The sequence below is a fragment of the Passer montanus genome, unplaced genomic scaffold, assembly GCF_014805655.1.
Source record: "Passer montanus isolate IOZ18808 unplaced genomic scaffold, ASM1480565v1 scaffold22, whole genome shotgun sequence".
NCBI lineage: Eukaryota > Metazoa > Chordata > Aves > Passeriformes > Passeridae > Passer > Passer montanus.
Window position 1 is genome coordinate 180,058 of NW_024366815.1, and position 24,508 is coordinate 204,565.

The 24,508-nt window shown below is 55.7% G+C and overlaps 3 protein-coding genes across 5 annotated transcripts; all 3 read left to right on the forward strand.

Moving 5' to 3' along the window:
* The first annotated feature begins 7,713 nt into the window (after positions 1–7,713).
* On the forward strand, positions 7,714–9,147 carry LOC120502407 (avidin-like). Its single transcript, XM_039709806.1, has 4 exons — positions 7,714–7,874; positions 7,957–8,170; positions 8,572–8,692; positions 9,012–9,147. The coding sequence occupies exons 1-4, from the start codon at positions 7,803–7,805 to the stop codon at positions 9,052–9,054; spliced, it is 450 nt and encodes a 149-aa protein (XP_039565740.1). The 5' UTR covers positions 7,714–7,802; the 3' UTR covers positions 9,055–9,147.
* A 5,311-nt stretch (positions 9,148–14,458) lies between these two features.
* LOC120502413 (avidin-like) lies at positions 14,459–17,235 on the forward strand. Of its 3 annotated transcripts, XM_039709815.1 has the most exons (7): positions 14,459–14,718; positions 14,988–15,076; positions 15,125–15,219; positions 16,092–16,193; positions 16,297–16,510; positions 16,858–16,978; positions 17,059–17,235. In XM_039709815.1, the coding sequence occupies exons 1-7, from the start codon at positions 14,480–14,482 to the stop codon at positions 17,090–17,092; spliced, it is 894 nt and encodes a 297-aa protein (XP_039565749.1). In that variant the 5' UTR covers positions 14,459–14,479; the 3' UTR covers positions 17,093–17,235. The 3 variants fall into 3 exon arrangements, with proteins under 3 accessions (XP_039565749.1, XP_039565750.1, XP_039565751.1); XM_039709816.1 differs by lacking the exon at positions 14,459–14,718 and having other exon boundaries at positions 14,972–15,076; XM_039709817.1 differs by lacking the exons at positions 14,459–14,718; positions 14,988–15,076 and having other exon boundaries at positions 15,083–15,219.
* Positions 17,236–21,722: 4,487 nt separating this feature from the next.
* LOC120502439 (avidin-like) lies at positions 21,723–23,422 on the forward strand. Its single transcript, XM_039709870.1, has 4 exons — positions 21,723–21,830; positions 22,328–22,541; positions 22,958–23,078; positions 23,238–23,422. The coding sequence occupies exons 1-4, from the start codon at positions 21,753–21,755 to the stop codon at positions 23,335–23,337; spliced, it is 513 nt and encodes a 170-aa protein (XP_039565804.1). The 5' UTR covers positions 21,723–21,752; the 3' UTR covers positions 23,338–23,422.
* Positions 23,423–24,508: the final 1,086 nt, after the last annotated feature.

Below are 24,508 nucleotides of genomic sequence, written 5' to 3' on the forward strand. Positions count from 1 at the left end.
TACTCTCGTCCTTCTTTGGTGTTTTCTTTGGCACAGGACCAAGGTGGAAGAGGGAGCTCTTGCAGTTCCCCATTGGATTAGGCTGAAGGGCTAGGGAGACAGGGAGGGGACACGTCCCAGTGGTGTCTGGCTCTTGTGGAATTTTGCTGAAGGGAGCAGGATGTGCCTCTTTACCCCCTTTTCCAGATGTAATAGCAGCAGGTAAGAGTGCTTCTTGCTTGGCTCCTGGCTCTGCCCTGTCTTTCAGGCAGCAGAGGAGAGAGCATTCCTCCTGTGAAGGCCTCTCTGGGCAGCAGCTGAGCCACAGGGCTGCAGGCCCTCGACCACATTGAGTCCCCTTCTGCCCAGGGCTGGGCACCTTGCTTCCACTTCCTTTTTTTCTCTGCCACTGCAGCATTTGAAGGCAGTAAAATCCTGCTGTGGGGGGATAGAAAGGAGGGAGCTCCTGTTGTGCCTACAGAAACACAGATCTCCTGGAGAGATGGGTACAATATCCCTAAGACAGAGACGGACACCCAGGCACCTTTCTGTATAAGGATGCTGTGCCTGCAGTGGGGGTGAAATAACTTGAACAATTCCCTATTTGCAAATATTTGTGGTTCCCTATTTACAGTGGTGAATGGAGAAAGGAGTGTCATGCTGCTTTTGGTGTTGAATAATGTTGAAATGAGTCTGACTTGTCAGACCCTAACGTTCAACATCCTGAGTAGAGATGTGAAGGTGTGATAGAACTGGTAAAGAAACAAAGAAAGGAAACCAGCAAGTGATATACTATCAATAGAATCTTGAGCTGCCAGGGCTGACATCCTGCTGAGAGTCAGTCCCAGCTGGTTTCTGCACAGGCCCTGCAGGTGACCCTGGGGCTGGTGTGGGTGACTCAGTGCTGAGGCACAGTGCCACGCTCAGGCTGGCTAAGCAGGGGATGTGTGTCTCATGGCACAGCCCCTGCCCCTGGCAGCTGGGAGCAGCACATGGCCATCAGTGAGGAGAGCAAGGCTGGGTGTCTGGGCAGGGCAGCAGAGCAGGAGGTGCTGCGTGCCCCCCTAGAGCAGGGCAGGTGACCCACAGGAGCCCCAGGGAAGCAGAGCCAGAGCTGGCAGCCTCCGTGGTCACGGCCACTGCACTGTGGCATGGCCCAGCATGGTGCAGGCCAGTGCAGCCAGAGCCTGCAGCCCCTCGGGCAAATCCTCTGTGTGCTGGGGTGGCAGAGCATGGCACAGAGAGAACACCCAGCCCAGGGACGATGGCACGGCCCGGGCGTGCAGCCCCTCACCCTCCCTGCACCCGGGACAGCACAGCACGGCTCGGCACGGCCAGGCTGCCCAGGGCTGCTCTCACCTCCCTGCATGCAGCAGCACGGGCCACGAGCAGGGCCAGGGCGAGCAGCAGCAGCAGCCCGGGGTGCCCGTGGTGGTGGTGGCCGTGTGTGGTGCCCAGGCTCTGCTCCTTTCATGTCAGAGAGGGCTGAGCCTCCTGCCAGGGGACACCCATGAGACAGTGACGGAGTCTGGGGGGACACTGAGTGAGCTGGCAGGGAGCACAGCCAGGGCAGCAAGTGAGAAGATCATTGAAGACACCACAGGCATGGTGTGGGAGCTTTGAGAACACCACAGGAAACACGTTGCATCTCTGGGACACCACAGAAAGGGGTGAAGGAGTTCTAGGGACACCACAAGAAGGGCTGTTATCTCTTTCTGGCCATGACAGGACTTCTTTTGTGCCAAAGTGCATCCTTAACTCTCAACAGCTATCAGGGCTGGCAGATATGAAGTAGCCTGTCCTCTCCTCCATGACCATTCTTCAGCAGATCATTATGCTGCCCCAGTGCTGCCATTGGTGACAAATGCCATTTTTTGTTCCCATGGAGAATTTCTGGGCAGAGGAATAACGTTACATGGCAAGAGCAAGCTCCTGTATGTGGCCCCCCTGCAGCCCCTGGTATCTTCCCATGTCAGAGCCCACAGCAAATGAAGAGGGACCAAGATGCAAAGAAGCTCTCCCTTGGAGTCACTGAGGGAGGGTGGAGTATTGTATTTGTGGGGACCTTTGTGGCAGGAAGGAATGAGGAATCTGACTCCATGTTCCCAGGTCCCTGTGCAGCCCTGAGGGGTTGGGGCTGTCACAGATGAGTGCTTTAGGTCACTTAGGAGTCACTCTCACAGGTGTTGGCAAAAGGAGCTTTAATATCTGTTTGCAAAAGTGGGACTTAGCAGAGCTCCATGGCTGATGGAGGCTGGAGATGGAAAAGGAGAAGTGAGAGCCTTCAACTGAATCACAAAGTTCAGGGAGGTCCCCTCTGCTTTCTAAACTACTGATGGATCCCAGCTGGGGCTGATTCCACTCTTAATCTCGACCTTCTCAATGGTTTCTGTCTAAAGGACATGGCAGCACTTAACCATTGAGTAATTTAACGTTTGTCAAGTGATTTGGGAAGGTTTACCACAATTACAGCAGAGACTAAATTATAGATGGAGGCTGGCAGCAGTCCCAGTGCACTTGCTATGGGGTGTTCACATCCCTTCAGCCACGCGCTCGGCAGGAGATGGTGGCACAGCCCCTGCAGTGGTCCAGGAGAGCTCCAGGGGCCTCCCTTAGGAATGCTGTGGTAAAGTCATGGGATGATTGACCTCAGCCATCAGTCAGTCTTCATGCAGGATGTAGTGTGAGATGGTGATGACAGGAATTTTTCACAGTTCCAGTAATGATAACATTGTTCCACTTGGGCTATGATTCAGGCAAGTAATTGCCCAAGGCTTTTGGGCTATTGGTTCCTTGCTAAGGCAACAGAGGGACTTGGTGTGCAAAGTGTCTGTGACTAGCTCAAGGGAAGCTTCACCACCTGAGAGGCATTTCCAAAGCCAAAGGCCTGAGAAGGAATCCTGAATGGCCCGAGGGTGGGGATGAAGGGTGGTGCTCCCAGCCTGTGGTGCTCAGCACTTGGCACAGCAGCTGCCAGTGTGCAGGTGAGGGAGGACAGGGTGCTTGTGCCCAGCTTCCCTGGGCATCCTGACAAGGTGCAAATGGTTTGGAAGGACACAGGGCTGGGTGGGCATTGGGCGACTCCATGTCCCACCCTTACTTTTTCTCTGTCTGTGTCCCCTCAGGGCTGGCTACGACACATTCTGGCGCCTGGAAGAGCTCAAGGATTGAGGGTTGGTAGCATTGGAGCTCCCAGAAGAAGAGGCAGCGCCGGGCTCTAGCCCTTCCTCCTGCTTCAGCAGCTGCTTCTCCCAATAAAGCTTTTCTGCACGCTTCCATCTTCCTCTCCCACTCCTCGTAGTGTGTCAGGGCACCACTGACTGTCAAGAACAGTCCAAAGTGGTATGAGCAGCTCTTGAGGAACCACAGCAAGGACTAGCAATGGCAAGTTTGGATACAGCCTCACTTTGGGAACAAGCCACAGCATCTGGCAGAGATTTTGAACAGCCAAGGAGGCCCATCCCAAACTGCAGCTGGCACCTTGCCCAGGGGCACAGGAGACCTCTCTCCTGCAGTCCCTGGGCTGGGGGAGGTGGGCAGCTGTCCTGCAGGGAAAGAAGAGGCTGTGGGGGAATGTGTGTGTGAGGATACTGGAGCGGTGCTCTGGGGCACACGGGTGCTGTAGTTGTCCTGGGCTGGCACTGCCCATAGGGACTGGCTGTGCCCCAGGAGGGCCTGTGGCAGGCACAATCCCCAGGGGAGACCCGGCTCCCTGCACAGTGACAATCTGAGCCCAAGAAGCAGGTCCTGGTCTGGTACCATGGCCCCTCCCTGCTGGCGCCGGGGGCAGGCAGTGGAGCACATTCAAGGGGATAAATCACTTCAATTCTTAATAAATCTGTCCAGCTGTCTACTCTCGTCCTTCTTTGGTGTTTTCTTTGGCACAGGACCAAGGTGGAAGAGGGAACTCTTGCAATTCCCCATTATCTTCCTGGATTAGGCTGAAGGGCTAGGGAGGTGTGGAGGGGACACGTCCCAGTGGTGGTTTGTTCTTGTGGAGTTTTGCTGAAGGGAGCAGGATGTGCCTCCTTACCCACTGCTCCACATGTAAAGGCACAAAAGAACTGACCCTTGATTTCTTGTCTGCTGCCTGCAAGGTGCAGTAAGGCTAGGAGCCAGAAAATACCTCTGTGGGGTAGCAGCTGTGCCAGTTAACCAAACCCTGTGCCCTTCTGCCCAGGGCTGGGCACCTTGCTTCCTTTTCCTGCTTTCTGTGCCAGTGCAACCTCTGCAGTCTGCACCAGCCTGGTTAGGGAGGCACGGGGATTAGGGAGGTCTGCTGCCCTTCCTGTTGCGTTCCCAGACAATGCTGGGAACTGTGAGTTTTGATGGATGTCTTGGTAAATGCTGAGTCACAGACTCCCTAAGCAGTGGGACATGGGTCCTGCATGTGTGGGGCCAGCATGGCCCCTTTTTTGGCACCAGGGAGCACCTGCGTGAGCACCAGCTGGGACAGCACCTCTCCTTTGCCAGGCAGAGCAGGACAGAGCTGGGAGTGCTGGGTACTCCCCTATACCGTGGGTAAGTCATCAACAGTACTCACAGAGGCAGCACAGCCGGAGCTGGAAATTCCCGTGGTCACGGACGCTGCACCATGGGATAACACTGGGATGGGGTGGGATGGCGTTGCAGGGCTCAACAAGAGCACACAGCCTGTTAGACAGCATGGCACAGCACAGCCAGGGCCTGCAGCCCCTCACCCTGCACCCGGGACAGCACAGCACGGCTCAGCACGGCACGGCCAGATTCTGCCCCAGGGCTGCCCTCCCCTCCCTGGATGCTGCATCACAGGGCCAGGGCCAGCAGCAGCAGCAGCCTGGGGTCCCCATGGCAGTGGTGGGTGTGTGTGGTGCCAGGGCTCTGCCTGCACTGCTGCCCCATGCCCCCTCAGCCCCTTTTATAGCAGAGGGGGCTGAGCCTCCTGCAAGGGACACCCATGGGGTAGGACAGCCTCATCGTCCCTGGGGATGCCCAGGGGACCTGTGCAGGGCAGGGACAGGGAGCTCACTTGATCTCGAATAGAGCTGGACAGAAAAAGAGCATGAAGGACATCGCAGGGAGGGCAGTGGAGCTCTGTGAACACTGCAGGTAGGGCAGGGCATCTCTGAGGACATCACAGTGAAGGGCATCACAGGAGGGCTCCAAGGACACCACAGGAAGGACTATCAGCATTTTTTGTCCACTTTAGAGCTCAGTGTCCCCTAAGTCCTCAGCAGCCTTTAGGGTAGGATGGGAAGCAGCTTATCCTATTTACTGGGAGCATTCTTCCCCCACTTCTCTGTCTTGGGAACTTGGCAGGCAGGGCATGCCATGGTGGCCCAGGGCTGTCAGTGGGTGACAAATGTCCTTTTTTTCACTCCCCAGGGGAGTGTGCCTGCAACCACATAAGTAGGAAAGTAACAATACCCAGGAAGGACAGGCTGTCCTGGATGCAGCATGACCAGAGCAGCCAGTGTCATCCTCACATGGCAAAGCCCACAGACGATGGACAGGGATGGAGATGCAGTCCCTTAGGGTCACTGTGGCAAGGTTGGTGGGACAGGGGTGCCAGCACATCAGCGAGGAACACCCAAGGTTCCCACGTCCATCCGTATCCTGTTGGCAGCTTCCAACAATAGCAGAGATGTCCCAATCCAGCTGGCAAGGAACAAGAGCGGGCACTGAGGACAGCAGAGCTTCTGGCTGGACTGGTATTGCTTTGCCACATCAGTACTGTTCCTTAACCAGGCAGCGTGCCTTCCAAAGGTTGGGGTTCAGTCTGTATAAAGGGATATTTCTGATTTCTCCTCCACTCTGGGCTGTATCACCTCAATAAGTCTTGTATCTGATAGGCTCAGCTTTTGTCAGCTTCTGCATGGATGGAGCTGAGGGCTGAGAGGACAGTCCCTGGTCACAGACATTTTGCCTGCACCACTGTTTTTCAAGGCTGTCTCAATCCCAGTTTGAGCAGCAAGTTAACTTGTTCATTAACTGTTTCTTACTATTATTCACCAGCCCTTATTTTTCACAACACCCTGAATGTACATGGGTTTTAAACCACAGCCCTGATGACTTTAACTTCTTCAGTGCTTCCTGCTTTGGATTTCTTCCCTGACTGCTGGTTGCCCCCACTTTCTGCTGTGCCAGGGCTCAGGCATGGCATTGCAGAATTTAGTTCTGGTGATGATTGTCAGCTCCAAGGCAATTTATTCTCTGATCTTTGGAGGGCACAAACCCCACGGAGACACCTCAGCACTCAGCTGAGATCAGTCAAGAAATCTGCCTGCTTGGGCACTGAGCTGGCCCCTGAACCTGCGAGAGGAGCCACAGGGATTGTAAACTACAGGAAAAATAAAGATTATGTGAACAAACAAACAATATTGTTTGTGTGATGATAAAATAAACCTACACCTGTAAATGAGCTGTGGGCTGCCATCAACAGCAGGGAGACTTTGTGCTGTCCATCCACAGGGTTCCTGCAGGAGCCCCCTGAACCGTGGTGATGGAGAAGGGATGATGTCTGCCCCTCCTGCCCTCTGCAACCTTCCCAGATTTACCCTACTTGTTATCCCAAACATTGGCAATGCTCTGGGCAGCGCCTGCTTGCCAAAAAACAGTCAGAGCAAATGGCAGCTATGTGCTAAAGCACACCTTGTTAAGCAGTTGATTTCTGGGACAGAAAGCACTGGGGAGGAATGTGCGGCTGCCAGCCAGCTCTCTGGACAGGGATTTCTTCCAGGCAGGATGCAAGAGGGCTGTAGGGCTCCTGTAGGGAGGAGAGGGGGCTGTGGAGATGCCAGCAGCAGAAAAACAATTCTCTCCAGCTGGGATTGCAATGAAATTTACTGTCAGAGAGAAACCAGAGCTCCAATGTGAAATTTAAGAAAAAGCAAAGGCTGAGAAAAATAAAAATATGTATTGTTTATTTTTGAGACATTGCAAAGAACTGCCTTGTCTCCAGTTTACAAGAAGTATTGTTTTCTGGTGAATAGACTCCTTCGGCTTTTGGTATAATGATTTGGGAAACAAAACCAGGCATTTTAGGACAATGCCTTGAAAATCATTCAGAAATGGGTGAGGAACTCTGGGCTGAATCCATTCACTTCAGCCTCCTTGGCCAGCAACAAACGTACCATAAGGGGAATTATGAAAATTTGTTCTTACAGTTGTTTAAGAATCCCAGTGTAAATACAACTTTTGTCACTATTAAGATCCAATGTCCCAGATATTCAGTGAATGTTGGCTTCTCACTAAGTAAATAATTCCCTTCCAACACAAACCAGTTTGCAAAAACAACAGCTTAACATGCACATCAGACCTTTGTAGACCCATCAGTAAGGGAGTGGGGTGGGGCGAGCACGGGAAAGCTGAACCCAGAAGAATCTGGGTGGTGGGTGAGCCTGCATGAGCATGCCTGGTGAGGAAGAGCAGGGTGAGCCGTGTACTGCAGCCAGTCCTGAGGTCACCAGGCTTAAGGAGCCTCAAAATCTGAGTACAGAGTGATGTGGCAAATAGGTGACAGAATGGGCAACAGCTCCAGAGAGGGGTTTTCCCCACTGACCATTTCCCAGCAGCCAGTGACCAGCAGGAGCCAGGGCCTCCCTGCAAGGTGCCAGGAGAGCAGCAATGGACATTTTCTGCACTCATTTCTGGGAATGTTTGCTGCAATTACTCCCTCTTATGGCTGGGAACCACAAATTTGGAAACACCCAGATTGCACAATGCCCTGGCCAGCGGTGCCACCCACATCCCTGGCAGCAATAAAAAGGAGAGGGAAAAGGAGCATCAGCAGAGAGCTGCAAGGAGCACATCCCAGGTGCATCAGCTGTCCTCCTGCTGCAGAGATGGTGCAAGCAACTCCCTTGCTGCTGGTGCTCTTCCTGGCCCTGGGGGCTCATGGCCTTGCTGTGAAGAAGGTACTGTGAGGCTGGGATGCACAGGGTGGGTGGGCAGGGGGCTGTGCCTGCTTGCACCAGTGCTGAATTCCCTGCTCTGCAGTGCTCCCTGACCGGGCGCTGGGTCAATGACCTGGGCTCCAACATGACCATCGCATCCGTGAACGCAAAAGGTCTCTTTGCTGGCTCCTACCACACGGCTGTGACAGCCACCTCCAACGAGATCAAGCAGTCACCACTGCAGGGATCCATGCAGAAGAGCCCTAACCAGAAGGGCCAGCCCACCTTTGGCTTCACCGTCAACTGGAGCTTTTCAGGTACCTCTTTCCCTCCTTATGGTATCCTGGACCTCCCCTGCCCTGCCTCTTCTGCTCTTGAAGTATTTTTGCCCTCCCTTCAGTGTCCTTGCTGATTCCCTGCCCTATCCCCACTGCTCTCCCTCTCCTCTCCCTGCAGCTGCCCCATCCCTGTCCCTGGAGCTCCTGGCTTGCTCTCAGCTCCCAGTCCCAGGCTGCAGGAGAGGCAGCAGGGGCTGAAGCCTGCACTGCCTGCCCATCTGCGTGGGACACCCCGGCCCTCTGAGCCCTCCCGCTGCTTTCCCCATGCCCACTGTCCCCAGAGGCTGGGGACAGCACGGCTCTACTGTCCCCTGAGCTGGGGCAGCCACTGACTGCCACCTCGGCCACGCTCCCCTCCACCTCCTGTCTTGTCCACACAGATTCCGTCACTGTTTTCACGGGCCAGTGCTTCGTGGATGAGCAAGGAAAGGAGGTTCTGAAGACCATGTGGCTGCTGAGGTCACATGTGGACAGCATCAAAAATGACTGGAAAGCCACCAGGTGAGCCCTGACCCTGCCTGGCAAAGTTGTCCTTGTGCACCCCCGAGGGGTTGGGGCTGCCACAAGTTAAGTGGTTTAGGTTGCTTGCAGAGCCACTCTCACAGGTGTTGACAAGGTTTAATATCTGTCTTAAAAGCACAGCTTACAAAATCTCGATGGCAAGGTTCACTTGATTGCTTTGTGATAAAACACAGAATGGAAAAACACCATCCCCCGGGGTCCTGCCGAGGTGCAGATGTGGTGCAGGAATGCAGGGCTGGGTGCGTGTTTGGACACTGCCACGTCCCCCCCTTACATCCTGTGCTCTGTGTCCCCACAGGGTGGGCACCAACGTCTTCACCCGCCTGCAGTTACAGGAGTGACGGTGACAGCGGGGGCTTCCCAGCAGTGCCAGGGCTGTGGCCCTGCTCCTGCAGCACCACCTGCTTCTCCCAATAAAGCTTTGCTGCAAGCACCCACAGCCTCCTGTCATGTTGTTGCAAAATGTGGGATAAGTAAAATATTTCTTAAAAAGGTTTGTTCTTTGATGTTTAATTTTTTTTTTTATGCTTTCAAACATAATCAACAAGAAAGGACATTTAGCCTGTGAAACAGAGAGCAGCAAACAAGCTCTAAGCTTGTGCAGGTGCTGTAAGAAAGAGATCTTGATAGAATTGCCTTGTTAAGGTTTAGGTCTTGATGGGCTTTGTGGGAATCCTTAAAATCAGAGAGTTTTGGGAAAGCTGCAAAAGGCAGGACTCAGAGACAGCAGAACTGCAATTAGAGCTAAGCAGCAACCATAAGATTTGTCAGCAGAAAAGTTATGTAAAAAGTAGAATGGTAAGGACAAATGAACAACAGTCTGTGTATTAATGCTTGGCTAGAATAACTCCCTAAGCTGCAGAAAACTACATCTAGCAAGATATTAGGAAGTTCTGAGCTTGATAATGGAGCTCTGTGCATTTAAGGCTTACAAGCAGGTGTTGTATTCTAAATAAGCAAGCATTGTTTTAACCAAAGGCACCTGTGCTTATAGTGGTTGGACAGAACTACTGTCAATGTGCTTTTGCTTTGTGTGATTGGTCAAAAAACTTGTAAAGTGAGTTGTAACATTGAGTTCTTCGTCTGCTGCTGGGGATGTGAGGTGATGGCATCTTCCCATTGCCCTAACCTTGTAATGAGAGTGATGCTGGAAAACAAACAGCTCAAGACACGTTCACAGCAGTCCCATCTCGTTTGTGATTTGTACATAAACCCCTGGCTGGCAACAGGCTTTAATGATCTCAGAGCTGGGTGCAGGTGACAAAACTTGGGATGAACAATACACCACTGGTAGTGCACACAAAGATTGCAGAATTTACAGGACACTTGGCAAAACCCCCAAGATAAGAAAAAACTAATAAAGACAACTGGGTCAGGAAAAATGCAGTGCTGAAGCAGCTCTGACTGGTTAGAAAGTAAATTCTGGCTGGGGTAGATCATGACTTATGGCCCACTGAGTCAAGAAACCCACCAACTCAAGAGAAGAGAAAGGCTGAGCCCAAAAAGTAATTAGCATCAGATGCAAGAGAATTCTTAACCAATAGGAGAGAGAACAGTAAATAATAAAAGAACTAAATAACTCGTAGCCAATGAACATTAATGCCTTTGTTTGCTAGATATGTAAAGAGCAAAATGTTTTGATAGTCGGTGTGATTGATCTTTGGAATAACACTGAGGACTTGGGCTTGTGGAACAAAAACAAAAAATCAGTGTCTCTCTTGGGTGTGTAATTACTGCCTTGTTATGCACCAGGTAACAAATCCAATTTTTCTGGACAGCTCTGTCGTGGCTCAGCACACACATTCCCAATACCCACATGGTGTCTTACGGTCCCTTCTGTCACCATATCCGAGGCACTGCTGTGATCCTGCATGGCACAGAGTCTCCTTTGGAGCCCCCCCACCCCACCACGGTCCTTGGGACCCTCGTGCCCTGGCCCAGGGCAGCAGGAGCCCGTTCAGCCTGGAGCAGTGCCTGCCTGCCCATCTCCCACCGGGCATCCTTGGGCAGGAGGCCGGGTGTCGGCAGCCGCTGCCTGGCCACAGCCCCCTCTGCTATGAAAGGGATCACACACAGCCACCACCACCATGGACACCCCGGGCTGCTGCTGCTGCTCGCCCTGGCCCTGCTCGTGGCCCGTGCTGCTGCATGCAGGGAGGTGAGAGCAGCCCTGGGCAGCCTGGCCGTGCCGAGCCGTGCTGTCCCGGGTGCAGGGAGGGTGAGGGGCTGCACGCCCGGGCCGTGCCATCGTCCCTGGGCTGGGTGTTCTCTCTGTGCCATGCTCTGCCACCCCAGCACACAGAGGATTTGCCCGAGGGGCTGCAGGCTCTGGCTGCACTGGCCTGCACCATGCTGGGCCATGCCACAGTGCAGTGGCCATGACCACGGAGGCTGCCAGCTCTGGCTCTGCTTCCCTGGGGCTCCTGTGGGTCACCTGCCCTGCTCTAGGGGGGCACGCTCTACTCACAGCTCTGCCCTGCCCTGCTCAGGGAGGGAGAGGTGCTGTCCCAGCTGGTGCCCTTGTGCTGGTCTCAGTTGCCACAGAGAGGGGCCATGCCATGGGACACACATGCCACTGCGGGTGGAGGAACTGTGGCTCAGCACTACCCAAGACACCCAGTGTGGGAATGACTCCTGTTCCCAGTGTGACCTGCAGGGCCTGTGGAGAAGTGAGCTGGGCTCCAATATGTCATGTAGGCCACTAACACAGCTGGGACCCTCTCAGGCTCCTACTGAGTGCATGTGGAGCCACCAACGAGCAGGTCCTGGTGTCACCCTTGCCAGGGGTCCAGTCCAGCACCTCCTGCTCTGCTGCCCTGCTCAGGGAAGGAGAGGTGCTGTCCCAGCTGGTGCCCTCGTGCTGGTCTCAGTTGCCACAGAGAGGGGCCATGCCATGGGACACACATGCCACTGCGGGTGGAGGAACTGTGGCTCAGCACTACCCAAGACACCCAGTGTGGGAATGACTCCTGTTCCCAGTGTGACCTGCAGGGCCTGTGGAGAAGTGAGCTGGGCTCCAATATGTCATGTAGGCCACTAACACAGCTGGGACCCTCTCAGACTCCTACCAAACTGCAGTGGCAGCCACCAACGAGCAGGTCCTGGTGTCACCCTTGCCAGGGGTCCAGCAGCATCCCAGTGCCAAGAGACACCCCACCTTCAGCTCCACTGTGCAGTGGCAGCTCTCAGCTACAGCAGTGACAGTGATCCTCTGCCCATGCTGGGAGTGGGGACCCCCCTGTCATGCCCCAAATCCCCTGTGGTTCCCAGACCTGGCTGTGGGCATGGACTGGCCACATGCACACACTCCTGCCATGGGAAGTGGTGGTGGCAGAGCTTGTCTGCTGTGGGTTTCAGGGTTGTCTGGACAGAGGGGTGTCCATCTGTCTGTCCAAGGGGCACACAGCTGATGGCCAGCTCTGTGTCTAGTGATGTGGAACAGTCCACCTGGGCGGTGTGGCAGGGAGGTCCATCTCTCTGTCCAGGGCATGTTTGTCTGTCTGTCTGCCAGGACCAGGTGGCCCAGGCCTCCCTGTCTTGAGGTGCAGGTTCTCACCCTGCTCTGCCTCTCTCAGACCTTGCCAGACTCCTCCAATGCCTTTGTGGGCTTCATGGGAGGAGACCACGTGGCTCCTGTGGGAAGAGGTCCTGTCACACAAGGACACCTGGAAAGCCACAAGGTGAGCTCTGTCCCTGCCATCTCACCCCACAGGGTCAGCTCTTCCATCTTCACCCCCATCAAGTGATGGGAACAGGGACCAGTGCTGTCTGCACCCTGCTGTTCTTCTGCATCTCCAAGTCTCCCCACTGTCCCAGTCCCAAGCTGGGCTCCTGGCAAGGAAACACACCCTCACTTTTCTCTGCTTCTTCCCAGTGCCTCCCAGCAACCTGTTGGTGGGGCTCCCCATTCCCACAGTTGCTGCCCTGCACATGGAGCCAAATAAACCTTTCCCCACACGGCAGAGAGCTGCGTCCCTTGTGTGCCTGGTACAAAAGCAGCCGTGTGTGGATGTCTCCCCATCTGTGGCCATGGGGAGAGCTAGGTGCTGGCAGGGGGACAACAGGGGAGTGTTTTGGAGGGGATGGGAAAGATGAGGTTGGGGGACAGTAATTCTGCTTGATCATGGCTTCAGCAGGTGCCTTCTTGCCTGTGTGCCCACTAGGGACCTGCACAGTGCTGGGAGGCTCCAGGCAGCACCCCCAGTGTGGGGCACAGGACACCCCACAGCTGAGCGTGGGGGTGAAAGCCACATGCAGGCAAAGCCAGCACTGTCTCCTGGCCTCATCCTGTGTCTCTACACCCCTCTCTGCCCCATCCTCCCATCAAACTTTATTTCCAGCTACTGCTCTGGCTGGGAGTCTCGGTGCTGCATGCACACATGGGGAGAGCTGGGTGCCAGCCCTCACAGAGGGAAATCCGGGGTGTTGGGGTGGTCCAAAATCCAGGCTGGATGCTGGGGGGATCAGGAGAGAGGCCTGGGATCCAGGGGGAGCTACTGGGCAGAGCGGGTGGCTAAAGCCAGGTACTGCAGGCGTTCCTGTTGCAGGTATGCGGGCACAATGTACTTCTGTACACTCTGTACACTGACTGGCTGTCACCCTATCAGCTGGCAGGTGGAACAGGATACGGATCCTTTCTGGTGTTCACGTTCACAGGATGTTATCTGAACATTAAACTTTGTCAGCTCCCTAGGAAAGGAAACAAATCAAACAAGGGCCCGATGGCCTTTGCACCGGTCTGGCACTACAATTCACTAATCCATCATTTCAGCAGCTCATGAAGTTTCTAACTCATTAGTTACATAATCCACGATGCACAGCTCCTAACTCCTCCTGAGCACCACAGGGAGAAGCTGTGTGGGCAGGGAGAGCTGCAAAGGGTGTGGAGGACAACGCTGCCCGGCAGCTGCAGGGCTGCTGGGGCAAGAGATTGCTGGATGGGGCAGAAAGAACACAGTGCCCCAAGAAAGTGTCAGTGCCTGTCTGCCATCCTCTTCCTCCCACGGTGTGCCTCTCCTTCCCCAGCCTTCCTCAGTCTTTGCTCTTTTCCCTCATTCCCTGCTGGGTTCTGGGGCTGCACACAGAGCACACAGACCTCCAGGGTAAGCTTGTACTGACTGAGCACAGCTGGTTGATGTGCCTGGTGGTCCAGCTTTTGGTCCGAAGTCACCCTGCATCCTCATCCTCACTCTTTCACCCTCATCCTCATGCCTGCATTCTGCACAGAGCCCTCAGCTCATCCCCACTGATCCTTGGCACTGCCCTGGTTGGGCTGGGCTCGTTCTCCTGCTCCCCCTCCCCAAACGCCCACTGTGGCTGTCACCAGCACCATAAGCACCCTAAGATGTCTCTCAGTGGCCTGTGAAGCTAAAGCCAGTGCAGGGGGACGAGGCTGGAAGCCCTGAACAGCAGGGCACGAGGCCACTGAGAACCATACTGGCCCAGGACATAAGATTTAATTTCATTTCTGTCAGCTGCAAATTCCCTGACTCCTAGTTCCTCCTAAGAAGGCAGCCAGTGGGACAGAGAATGATTCAAGCATTGTGCTTGCTTAATAAGAAAACTGAAAGTAAAACTGTAGAGTTTATGAGAAATCAGCAGTGGGGGCACCACCCCCTCTGCATCACAATCTGTGCTTATCAGCTGTCCTAACAATCCCACATCCTGTCCCTGACCTTGGTGTGATCCTGCCCTGTTATTGACATTTCATTTGCCTTTTCCTCTTGCCTGGTACATGCAACCTGGGCTGCTCACCTCCAGCCTGCAATGCCCTACTCAGAGGTTTTCCTGCTGCTATTTGAGCTGGTTTGCTTCATGCATCTCCCAGTTCCCTGGACCCACTGCAGATCACCTGCACATACCTTGCCCAGCCCTCATGACTCTCTGTCCTTCTGTCCATCCCCTGCAGTGACCAGAGCGTGCTTTGGGACACAGGAGCTCCAGCAGGGCAGGATGGAAACTTGGACCCAGCCCTCAAGAGTAGACATGGGGCTAAAGACCCCCAGGCTGGGTGATGTCAGTGGGCAGCCCCACGCAACCCCTCCTGCGTGCCTGTTTTCCCTATCCCCATCCTTGTTCCAGTCCACATGCCTATTTCCATCCATGCCTCCAATCCCCCATCCCTGCCCCCATCCCTGCCCCTGTTCCCCATCCCATCCCACCACAACCTCTTCCTGTCTTCATCCCTGTGCCCATCCCCGCTCTTGACCCTGTCCCCACACCTCTTCCCGTCCCTTTCTCCTTCCCCTTGTCCCAGTATCAGTTCCTCCCTCAGGTGCCAGCCGGGGCTTTCCCGGAAAGCAGCGGCGGAGCCGAATATAAAAGCCTGTGAGTCACTGGCACGGCGTGGTCCTTGCCGCCGCCGCATCCCGCGCTGCATCCCGCGCTGCATCCCGAGCTGCATCCCGCGCTGCATCCCGCGCTGCATCCCGATGAGCCGCCGCGTCCTCTCCCTTCTCGCCCTGCCTGCAGGGGTGTCCGTGGCCGCGGCTGCGGCAGGCTTCCAGGTGGGAGATCCTGCTGGGGGGGCACGCGTGGGAAACCCGGCTCCGGGGAAGTCCGGGGGGGAGCACGCCTGGGGATCCATCCCGGTGTCCGGGGAGGGACGCGGGTGGGAGATACCCCGAGGGGTGGGTGGAACATGGTATGGGAGCTGCAGCGCTTGTTAGGGGTGGGACACGCGTGGGAGACCCCTCTGCGTGGGGAATACTCGGCAACACGAGGATCCCCTGCTCCAGCGGGTATCCAGACCGGAAACCCTGCCGGGGGAGATGAGGGAAGTGATGCTCCAGGGCAGTCCGTGTGCACGGAGATTCCTTCTCTCTTGCAGGGGTCCTGCATATGGAAATCCCCCACTTCCCTCCCAGGGACCTGGAGGGGAATTGGGCCAGGGAAGCATGGGGATCCTGCCCCAGGGGGTGACTTGCCCAGGTCTCGGACGAGACAGGAACGAACAGGCAGCGCTTAGAACTGCAGGTGGGATGTGCAGGGCTCTGGCTGAGGGGCAGCCCACTGTGGACCTGAGGGCTGTGCCCATCCCAGTGAGCTTCCCTGTCGTGCTACACGTGTGCTGAGCACAGCACAGGTACCCATGAACACGGGCAGATGTGCCCTGGACTCACACAACTCACCTGACAGGGCTACAGCAGGGGTCCCATCCATGTTCCTGCCTTCCAGGGCTCCCACCTTTCACTTTTCCTCTTCACCTCTCCCCTTTTGCTTGGCTTACCCCAGCTTTTGGCCCTCTTGATGTAGCTGAGATAGCAGCAACTTTATGAATGAAGTAATTTAAAAATGAATGCTCAAGCACTCTCAGGACTCCAGACACACTCTGCTGTGCCACCATCCACAGCCTGACCTGTTTGTGTTCTTTTCCAAGATCCTCTGCCAGGGAATTGAGCACCCTGGGGAGGAAAAGGCCGGTGAGAAAGAGGAAAAGGCAATCTTCAGCTACCTGGGGAAAAGCAGAAGGCACACCAAGGTGAGTGCCAGCACCCCGTGGGCATTGGGGGCTGTGGGCAGGGGGCTCAGCCTGTAAGGGCTGTGTACAGGCAGCCCCCAGGGACACATCTGCTTATCCCCAGCCGTGCAACCTGACTGGCTGGTGGGAGAATGATCTGGGCTCCAAGATGCAAGTGTTCAAGGCTGGCAACGACGGAACCTTCTCTGGGGAGTACCACACTGCTGTGTCAAACGCCAAGAAACCCATCCAGGCGTCCCCACTGACTGGCTCCCAGCACCTGGATGAGGATGGACAGTGCACCTTTGGCTTCACTGTCAACTGGAAGAAGTTCTCAGGTCTGTAGCTGCATGATGGCTGTTGTTGGATGGAGTGGTGGGATGGAGAGGGAGCTCAGGCAGGTCCCAGTGCTCATCCCAATTCCTCTGTTCTCTCTGCTGTCCTCTGTCCCTCCTTCCCTGATCTCTCCCCACTCTGGATGGTGTCTGCACACAGCAGTACACCTCCCAAAACAAGGTCTGGGTGTGGCAGCACCAAGGGTTGCTTTGACACCTCTGCCACACATCATTTTCCTGCAAATATCGGGATCCACTCAGGCTCCATGAGCACTAGACTCACTGATGCCCGTGAAGCTTCAGAATCAGCTGGGGTCCTGTTGGGATGCTGACAGCCACCACTGCTTTAGACTCCACAGCTGTCTTCGTGGGCCAGTGCTTCAAGGGGGATGAAGGGAAGGAGGTCCTGCACACCTCCTGGCTGCTGCGGGAGAAAGTCCACTCGGAGCCGGATGACTGGAAAGCCACCAGGTGAGCCAGAGTTCCCCAGTCCATCTGGGATCCCTACCCTGCTGCTGGCTGGGCACCCATGGGCTGCTGCTTCCCCGCAGGACGGGCCACAACACCTTCACCCGAGTGGGCTGACAGAGGGAGAAGCACTGCCTCCTCTGCCACACTGCACTGCGCCTTGTCCTGGCCACGCTCGGGACACGGGAGTCCCCTCAGCACCATCATTGTACCAGCATGCTTCAAAAAACGCCAAATAAAATTAAAAACATTCAAACACAGCCTTGTGCAGTCTGTGGGTATGTCCTGGAAAAGCTGGGCTAAATCATGGTGGAGGGTGGGTGTGGGATGAAACTCTCATTCCCTTATTCTGGGAAGAGACTGGCTCCAAGAAAGCCCCTTTTCCAGCCCAAACAGGACGGTGCATCCCCAAAGTAACCCTCTGACACTAACTGTGACCAGTACTCACTCTTTCCTGCTGAAAGCCTGGTGAGTGTGATGGGAGGTAAGCTGGGGAGCTCTTCTGCATCCCAAAAACCTGTCTGGGAGGCCCCTGGCTCTGACACAGCCCTCAAGCAGGCAGGTGAGGGGCCTTGGCTGTGTCCACACTGCTGAAAAGTGCCAAGGGCTGCTCTGTACCAGCCACACAGGGCCAGCAGCTGCAGTACCTCCAGCCCAAAACCCTTTCTGGGAAATGTGATGTACTGAAAAGCTAATGACCAGTAAAGACAGCCTCTGAAATCTCTGCCCAATGGACTGTGTGACTGACCAAAACAGGAAGTGCCTCTGCTGCCTTAGGCACTCCTCTAAGCCAAAGAAAATGATTTCCAGGAAATCAGCTCTGGGTCTGAATGTGAAACTTAGTCCTTGTGTCTTTGATTCCCAAAATAACCCGGGACAGTGCTGCATGCCCTGAGCTGGCATACTGCCTGGATTTGATGAACTTTTTTAAAAGCAAGACTGAACTGCTGGGGCTGCCACCCCCCCTCTGCTCCCCTGGCTTTTCTGCCACAAAGGCTGTGGGTGGGAGAGCTTTGCTGACAGCACCTGTGGCTTTAGCAAGTTTGCCTGCTCTGTGTTTTCGCCTGCCTTGTTGCAAACTCCCCTGTGGTTTGCTTCTTTCTCCCTGGGACTCATCTTCCTCTTCCAGAGCAGTGCTGCTGTTCCCTTCTCCGTGCCTCGCTGGCATTTCTCCAGCTTTTTCAGCTCCCTTGCAGCATTTCTGACCAGAATGCCTTTACACCAGCCCTCTGCTATGCATTTATGTATCTGCACAGCCTTTTACGTGCTTTTAGAGGAGTCTGAGAAGTGGGAAAGGGAGAGGCAGAGGGAGCCTGCTCCCACCTGAAGCGTGACCAGCTCAGCACTGAGGTGCCCCCTAAGCCTCCAGCCTCACATCCTCCTGACCTCATTACTGCCTTCACACCAGCATTTCCCCAGGGCAGGCTCTCCCGAGGCTGTGCAGCATTCCCAGAGTGCTTCAGCAAGGCAGCAGGGCTGACCACAGCTGCAGCACCCTGCAAACCCCAGCAGGCAGCCGCAGCGCTGGTGAGGAGCACGGCAGGCACAGCTGGCAGAGCCATTTCCCAGGCCAGGCCCTGCATGAGGGCACCCAGCCCGGCTGCAGTGCTTCCCTGGCACACCTCGGGTTTGGGGGGACAGCTGATGGGACCTGGGGGTGACTGCAGGGAGTGGTTAAGGATGGGGATGTTTCTCCGTGGGCGTTCAGCACCCCTCAGCTCTGAGCTGTATTCAGCTGCAGACCTGCTCATGGTGCTGCTCTGCCGACCCAGCACCGTTTGTTTCCCCCTAGCATGGCCTCACCAGCGAGGCAAACGTGAGCAGGGCTTCCCCTCCAGCCCCACTGCAGGAAAACCCGCTGTTTCTGCTGCATGACAGGGCTTGACCGGGGTCATTCACACATTGTGAATGCCTCCAGGGGCAGCGGGAGCTGGTGGAGGCAGGAGGCACCTGAAATCACAGGGACATGGCTGTGTGGCACAGCTGTTCACACACATAGTGCATCAGTAAAAAAAAAAAAAAAACCACCCAAAAATGAACTTATTAGGATCCTGGCATGGGGTGATGCTTGCATAAGGATCAAATCCCTTCAAGCACTGAAGTCACTGTTAGAATGGAGAAGGAGCTTCAACTGCAGCTTCAGCCAGGGCAAGGTATCCCTGGATCACCCTCAGCCACCTTGTACCAGCTCCAGAAAGATTTGTTCCCATGAGGGAAGCATGCACAGGGCATCCTTCCCTTGGGGGTTGTGCCTGGGAGCATCCGACATGTCTGGGGCTGTGTCTGGGGGTGCCCTGCATGCTGCAGGGCTGGGACACCCTGGCCTTGCTCCACCATCCTCTCAGCACTTACATGTCCTAACCACATGTGGAAAACTGTTCCTACGCAACCGTTTTCTGCGGGAACTGCTCCTGTCAACCGTCTGCAAATGTCTCAATGCCCAACATCTTGGCGCCCAACATCTCTCAGAGCAGCTGTTGACCCATCTAGGCAGATGGAGTCAGGGAATTCCCAGGGCGCTGAAGGGAATGCATGGCTGGTGGGTTTTAGTGTACCAAAACCTGGTACCCCTCCACTCTGCAGCAATGACAAAAGAGTAAATTCAATTTTCAAGCTACAACTTCACTGATGAGTGGAGACACATAGCTCCTATCCCCTCCACTGTTTCTACATAGTCCTCTGGTCAGGGCCACACATTGTTCCCTGTTTTTCTGCCTCTCTCCATGGCCCTGCTCCAGCTGTAGCCTTGCCAACCACAGACTGCCATCCTTAGAGACTGGAGGAGCTCCTTAGTTATGTTCTCAGCCCATCCTGGGTCTGGTTTGGAACCAGGGCACCCTCCCAGATGTGTTTTTCACCCCACCCTACAGATGAGCTCATGAAACTGGTCAGTATGACCCTTTGTGTGGATGAGGAACCTGCAGCTTGTCCAGTTTGCCCTACATGGCTCAGAGAGTTACTCACTCCTGCCACTCTGCCCCACCCAGGCTGTGCTGTGGCAACAGGGCTGAGTCCCCTCCACTGCACCCTGACCAGGCACTGGGTCACTGACCTCCAGTGTAAGCATCGTGTCTGTGAGCAGAAAAGGCAACTTCACTGGCTGCTGCACACACCATGAACGAGGTCTGGGTGTCACTGCTGCAGTGACACACCCGATGAACCACAAGAGCCAGCCCGCCTTCAGCTGTCAGCTAGAGATTTTCAGGTGCTTCTCCTTTCCCAGCCTCCCTCCTGGATTCTCAGAGCTCCTCTAGTGTCCACTGAGATGACCCTGGAGTATCCCTGCCCTTGCTGTGATGTCCAGCTGAGCTGGGCTCATGCCACCATGCCCTGCATTTCCCATGCCTGTTCAAGGTCCCAGCAGGACAGGAGGCTGGGGAGGGAAACATCACCCACCCACAAGCAGCCTTTACCACTGGGTGCCTAAGAGGAACAGCCCCATCCCATCCCATCCCATCCCATCCCATCCCATCCCATCCCATCCCATCCCATCCCATCCCAGTCTGCAGGCTCCATCACCGCCTCCACGGGCCAAAGCTTCACAGATGAGGAGGGAAAGGAAATACTGCAGGACCACGTGGATCACGCAAGATGAGGCTGACATGCTCGGGGATGACAGCAAAGCTACTGGGTGGGCTGCAGGGCACTTGTCCATCCTTTCCCTGTGCTGGGGCTGCCCTGGGGTTGTTGCATGGAGCCCACAGGGGAGTGCCAAGTCCTGAGTGCTGGGAGCCAGCTGGGCAGCAAGCAAGGGAGAGTGGTGTCAAGATCCCAAGGGCTTTTGCAGCAAGTCCCTAGGATGGGAATTGAACACAGCCCTATAATTTTTTTTATTGAAGTGCAATTTGAACATAGGATCCTGCTCCCTGAGGAAGAGGAGAGTGGGTTTCTTCATCTTCAGGCCCAGGAAAGATGAGAAGGATTGTCAAAGCAGATCTCACCCCTTGTGCTTGGGCAGGGGCCAGAGAGGCACCTTGTGATCTGGACACAGCCAGATGCCACTTCTCTCTTCCCCTGCGTTGTTGGGAGTGACATTTTCACCTGGTTAGGGTGGTGTCTTAGGGGATGTGTCTGTGCCGTGTCCCTGTGCAGATGCCAGGCAGTCTGAGCACCCCCATTACAGTCTGGCACCATCAGGAACTCCTTGGGAAGGGTCAGACAGGGACAGGGCCCTGCCCAGCATCAGAGCATCCTGCATATGGCATTGGCACAGGGCAGCACTGTGCACAGAACACACCCTCCCACAGGAATAAGCGAATTTTAACATCTACACTCCTTCCAGGAAAGCCCGTCTGCGCTTGCAAGAACGGCTGATCCAAGAACTCCTGCTGCAGTGACAGCCTTAGGTCCCAAACCCGAGGGAAGCCCAGCACAGCCAGGACAAAAAGCAGGTTGGAAAGAGCAGCAGACACTCGCAGTGCAGGAGGGGACGGTGACAGGGACGAGCCCCCGCGGGCAGACGCGACACCAGTCGGTGCAGCGGGGCTGGCCGGGCTGCCCTTGCTCCAGCCTGTGTTTCGGTGGCAGCGGGACAGTGTCAGGCCGTGCCTGCCCCCGGGGCTCCGGCACTGAGCCTCTCGGGCAGCGGGTGTGTAAACCAGCCCGTGCCCACCCCGCGTTCCTCGGGCGCTGCCAGGTCAGGCAGACCTCGCCGCCTCCCCCGGCCGGGGCGCGCTGACATCGGGACACTCCGGCCGTGGCTCCGGTTACAGCGCTATAAAGGGGCTCGGGATGCAGCAGGGAGGCAGCCGGGCCGGTGTTTCGCAGCCCTACAGCCATGGGGGGCGGCGCTTCCATCCTGCTCCTCGCCCTCGCCGTGGCCCTGGCACAGGGTCTTGCTCCTGCAGAGAGGAAGGTACGGGGATGGGTGACAGCGGGAGCGTGGCAGACATGGCGATGGGATGCAGTGCGGGCAGCCAGGAGTTCTCCCTTCAGTGCCATTTTAGGCTTAGACAAGCAGGATAGCCATGCAAGAACCAAGCCCAGGCAGGTGGCAAGGTATCCCTGGATCACCCTCAGCCACCTTGTACCAGCTCCAGAAAGATTTGTTCCCATGAGGGAAGCATGCACAGGGCATCCCTTCCCTTGGGGGTTGTGCCTGGGAGCACCGTGCATCCGACATGTCTGGGGCTGTGTCTGGGTGTGCAATTTGAGGGGACAGGGGACATCCTGGGACATCCTGGCCTTGCTCCACCATCCTCTCGGCATTTCCCCAAAGCGGGATCAGGGACAGGCAGTGCCCTGCAGCTGCACTCTCAGCAGGGCCTGTGGCTCCCCTGGTGTGGGGCAGCAGCAGGGATGGGGTCCCTCTGCACGCAGGGGCACAGAGAGTATGTGGCTGTATTCCTTCAGTGCCAGCTCAGCGGACTGTGGAGGAATGACCAGGACTCACTGATGGAGATTTCGGTGTTGAGGGACAACGGGGACTTCCAGGGGCAATACCTCACACGAGCCACCCTCTCCGGGGGCTGTGCCCAAATCTCTCCCCTGATGGGAGCCCAGCAGCAGCTTGGAGAGGAGGGCTGGCCCACCTTTGCCTTCACTGTGCGCTGGGACAAGTTCTCCAGTAAGTGCTGGGACACCTGGGGATGGCACGGCAGTGTCAGTGGAAGCCACACACGCGGCCAGCAGGAATTTTCTCTCGCCAGGAATTCAGCTGGGTGATGCTTTGGTGCAGCTAAGCAGCAACACCCGCACAGCGTGGTGCCAAAGGGGCAATGCTGGGCTTGAACAGGGGAGCCCCTCCTCCCCCAGCACCCTTGGGGCAGCCACGGTGGGTCCAGAGCCTGTTAGCACAGCTGGGATGTGGTGCTACAAATCCTGCCGCCCTGAGGGAGCCACAGGGAAGGGCAGGGCCCCCCCAGCATGGGGTTGGTGGATGTGTGGCCATTGGAGCAGGAGCACAGCTGCATCTGGGAGGACAGTGGGGAAGGGGAAGAAGCCAGTTTCCCCACGGATCTTCCAATAAGTAATTCCTCCCAGATGCCACCACCACCTTCGTGGGGCAATGCTTTGTGGATGCAGGTGGAAAGGAGATACTGAGCACCATGTGGCTGCTGCGTGAAGCTGTCGGGTCACTTGAGGAGGACTGGAAAGCCACAAGGTAGAGGGGGAATATGGGTGACACCAATCCCACAGAGGGGTCCTCCCTTGAGGAAACTTCGGGGGAATTCAGGGACACCCCGTCACTGCTGCAAGCACTGGCAGCTCTGAGCAGGCAGTGTCTGTGGGTCATCCTACAGGAACTCTCAACTTCTCACAGGGTGGGCAGGAATGTCTTCACACGCAAACGCACCACAAAAGGAAAGATCCTGCCGAACTTGTCCCCTCCCTGTGAGGCTGTGTCTTCACCAGGCCCATGATGGGATGGTCTGGCTGCAGCCTAAGCCCCCAACAAGGCAAGAAAAACCTACCTCCCAGCTGAGAATAAAATTTTAAAATCATCAACTGTTGCTTTTCTTAGAGTCTGTCCTTGCTACACCTTCTGTCCCCAAAAATACCCCTGCTGAGGTGAGGTCTCACCACTGCCCTTGTACACCTGATCCCACCCATCTGCCTCCCTGGGCTCATTCCCCATCTCATCTGAACCCAAACTTCCACCCTGTGTCATCATTCCCCACCTGCCTGTTGGTGGCAGGGCCAGCAGCAGCATCCTGAATTCAGCTCACTTCCTTGCAGTGCCTTCATATCCACTCACACCAGACCCTTTCCAGTACTGGGAATCCAAGATCTGTTGCGGTGGGCAATGGAGGCAGCATTACCAGCAGATTTGAGATGCTGATTAACTTTGTGCTGTATGGCACCTCAAGTAAAATGAGCACAAGTTAAGACTCCATCCCATCCCCCTGAATTACACTCAGGGATTTTCCCTTCTCTACCATTGCATTTTGGCAGTGCCTCTCTATTTGCCTCTGTGGACACCTGCCAGACTTAGTCAGCTCTTCTGACACAACGCTTTTGGCAGGTCAGTGGGTGAAGAGAAGACCTCTTGCAGACGTGTTACGAAAACACCCCAGCCCCAGGGATGACAGCACCATGGCTGCACAGTCCATTAAGCCTGGCCCAGCTCTAGCAAAGCTGCAGCATGGTGCCATGAAGTGGGGGGAAACCTGGCTCCACCCTGGGATCTCTAACAAGGTGGCTTGTCCCTGCCAAACATCACAGAAAGGCAGGAGCTGGTGTCAGGCCAAAAGAACAGAGTGTGGCATCCAGGACAATAGCAAAATAATCCCCAGGGGAAATTTCTCTGAGTACCTGTGATAGGCCATGAGTTTGGGACTGAAAAAGACAAAAAGGAGGAGGGACGTGTTAGGAGAGGGGTGTTTTCCACTCAGCCCAGCTTTTGAGGTTACCTAGATGAGAGAGATGTGCGGAGCCCAGGGTGCCAGGATGTGCCAGGGCTAGCAGTGGGCATTGAGAGGTGCCACCCCAAAGGGGCACTGCCCCATCCCCAGTTTGCACACCCCAGCCCTGTTGCCATGCCCTGCCCCAAACACTGCTGTCTTGAGCACAGCAGGTATTGATTCAGCTGAG

Coding starts and splice junctions, on each gene's coding strand:
- LOC120502407 (XM_039709806.1), top strand. CDS start 7,803: ATGGTGCAAGCAACTCCCTTGCTGCTGGTGCTCTTCCTGGCCCTGGGG. Junction 8,171..8,571: donor CGTCAACTGGAGCTTTTCAG/GTACCTCTTTCC, acceptor TTGTCCACACAG/ATTCCGTCACTGTTTTCACG. Junction 8,693..9,011: donor AATGACTGGAAAGCCACCAG/GTGAGCCCTGAC, acceptor GTGTCCCCACAG/GGTGGGCACCAACGTCTTCA.
- LOC120502413 (XM_039709815.1), top strand. CDS start 14,480: ATGCCCTACTCAGAGGTTTTCCTGCTGCTATTTGAGCTGGTTTGCTTC. Junction 15,220..16,091: donor CGGCTGCGGCAGGCTTCCAG/GTGGGAGATCCT, acceptor TTCTTTTCCAAG/ATCCTCTGCCAGGGAATTGA. Junction 16,979..17,058: donor GATGACTGGAAAGCCACCAG/GTGAGCCAGAGT, acceptor GCTTCCCCGCAG/GACGGGCCACAACACCTTCA.
- LOC120502439 (XM_039709870.1), top strand. CDS start 21,753: ATGGGGGGCGGCGCTTCCATCCTGCTCCTCGCCCTCGCCGTGGCCCTG. Junction 21,831..22,327: donor TTGCTCCTGCAGAGAGGAAG/GTACGGGGATGG, acceptor GTATTCCTTCAG/TGCCAGCTCAGCGGACTGTG. Junction 22,542..22,957: donor GCGCTGGGACAAGTTCTCCA/GTAAGTGCTGGG, acceptor AATTCCTCCCAG/ATGCCACCACCACCTTCGTG.